Source organism: Ursus maritimus, unplaced genomic scaffold (assembly GCF_017311325.1).
Source record: "Ursus maritimus isolate PB19 unplaced genomic scaffold, ASM1731132v1 scaffold_20, whole genome shotgun sequence".
Taxonomy (NCBI): domain Eukaryota; kingdom Metazoa; phylum Chordata; class Mammalia; order Carnivora; family Ursidae; genus Ursus; species Ursus maritimus.
Window position 1 is genome coordinate 17,508,658 of NW_024424453.1, and position 2,208 is coordinate 17,510,865.

Below are 2,208 nucleotides of genomic sequence, written 5' to 3' on the forward strand. Positions count from 1 at the left end.
TTTTTAAAAATATGCTAATGATATTGGGCTTATATAAAAACAAAAGAATCCAAATTTTTAGGGGCACACACTGAAGTGGTTCAGTATAAAATGTATGATATCACAGATTTGTTTTTAAATAATGAGGGTGAAGGCAGGGGGATTTAGGGGAAAGAGTAATTAGTGAACCAAGATTGGTCATGTTAATAATTATTAAAGCTTGGTGAGTGGCCATTAGGATTTTATTTTGTTATTCTATCTAATTTGGGATAGGCTCGATATTTTCTGTATAAAGTTTTAAGTATAACCACAGTTTGGTTTAAAAACTGTGTTTTCACTGTTTATTTCACATGAAAAATAAAATTAAACTTAACATTAGGAAACTGACCAGAGGTACACACACACCATAACCAAAAATACGGTGTGTAAAGGGAAGCAAGGACGGGGGTCGGGGGTTGGACAGATGAGAAACAGGATTGGGAGTTGTGGTGGGGTTATTAGGAAATGACTATAGTGTACATTGGGCCTCTTCTAAAGGACTTCTAAAGCTTGGACAACATCTTGTAGACATGAGGAAGATACTGAAAATTATTTAGTTAATTGGTTGGTTTTAAACTAGGTAAAATAAAATAGTTATAAATCCAAATCTCAGAAAGATAAATTCTGGTGACTATGTAAGAAATGGATTGATGAGAGGTAATTACAATAGTGCAATTGCAAGTGAATGATGATAAGGATTAAATTATTTCTTTGTGAACAGATAAAGGAAAATGATAGATGTGAGAGAAAATCCATAGGAGTTGATGGAAGTCATAGGGAAGGGTCTGGTTAGACACTGATATAGTGAGACAAATTGGGGACACAATGGACAAGTTTGCAAGAGAAATAATAAAACTGGGCCCCCCAAAATCTAAAATCCTTGCTACCCTCTCAGATGGCTGTCATTCTGAAAAAATCTGAAAGTTGTACATTGAATTCCAGTCTTCAGAAAAGTTGTATTACTAGAGAAGGAGTACAAAAAGATAAGGAAGGAAGATCAAAAAGAGGAATATTCTGAGTGGCATGAGAAAAAGTGAAATTTAGGAAAATTACCAGAGAATAAATTAAATTCATGCAGGTAATCAGTAAGTGAATAGAATTACAGGATTTACTTGCTATTATATTGGAAAGCTATTAACTTTTCCCAGATGTTGATCTCTGCTTGTTTGCTGAAAACTCATTTCTGTATTTTTGTTTTTATCTAGGACTTCATGTTTTTTGAAAAGAAAGGAAACGGAGAATAAAAAGGAACATGGTAGTGGATTAATGAAAGTCTCCTCAGAAAGTTTGAAGTCTGTGTATTGATTGGGACTATAGAAAAGAAAAGCTCACTGTTTTTTTTCTTTATCGAAATGACTTATAGCACATGTGAATTATAGTGTGATGCCTGAGGCTCCGGTTACATATGACTTTTCAAATTATGAGTTTATTTTTTATATCACTTACTTATTAATGTTTCCACAAAATTCATATGTTGAAGCCCTAATATCAGTGTAACTTAATCACTCTAAGGAAATAATTAAGTTTAAATGAGTGTGAATGATGTGGCCCTGATCTGATAGGACTAGTGTCTTCTCTTCATGCACACAAATCAGGGAAAGGCCTTGTGAGGACATACAAAAGGGAGCATCTAGAAGTCATAAAGGAAGCTCTCATCTGAAACCAGTCATGCTGGCACCTGGATCTTGAACTTGAACCCTGAGTACTGTGAGAAAATAAATTTCTGTGTTTAAGCCTTCTAGTCTGTGATATTTTCTTATGGTACCCTAGACTAACATACCAAATTAAAATCAAGATATTAAAAGAGTTTCATTCTTCTTGGAGGCTCTAGCATACAATCCCTTTCCTTGCCTTTTCCATCTTCACAGGCCACCTATATTCCTTGACTTATAGCTTCTCTCCATCTCTAAAACCAGCAAGTGCTTCCATTGTAACATTTCTCTGACTCCAATTCTGCTTTCTCTCCCACATTTAAAGGACCCTGGGGATAACTTTGGGCCATCCTGGATAATCAGGGATAATGTCCCTATTCTAAGGTTACTTGATAAGCAACTTTAATTCTATCTGCAACCTAATTCATCCTTGCTATGTAACATAACATGGGCTTTAGAACATGGATATTTTGGGGGGCCATTATGCTTCCTGTTGTGTGTGGATATTTATTAAACATGTGTATATATGTATATATTT

The 2,208-nt window shown here is 34.7% G+C and overlaps 1 protein-coding gene across 10 annotated transcripts in view; it reads left to right on the forward strand.

Annotated features, from left to right (window-relative positions):
- The window catches only part of PLSCR1 (phospholipid scramblase 1), a 28,862-nt gene extending 27,106 nt beyond the window's left edge, over window positions 1-1,756 (forward strand). For all 10 annotated transcript variants that reach the window (XM_040636700.1, XM_008707531.2, XM_008707556.2 and 7 more), the window contains one exon: window positions 1,224-1,756. In XM_040636700.1, the coding sequence (XP_040492634.1) occupies window positions 1,224-1,262 (39 nt within the window). In that variant the 3' untranslated portion in view covers window positions 1,263-1,756. The remainder of the gene's footprint in view (window positions 1-1,223) is intronic.
- The last annotated feature ends 452 nt before the right edge of the window (window positions 1,757-2,208 follow it).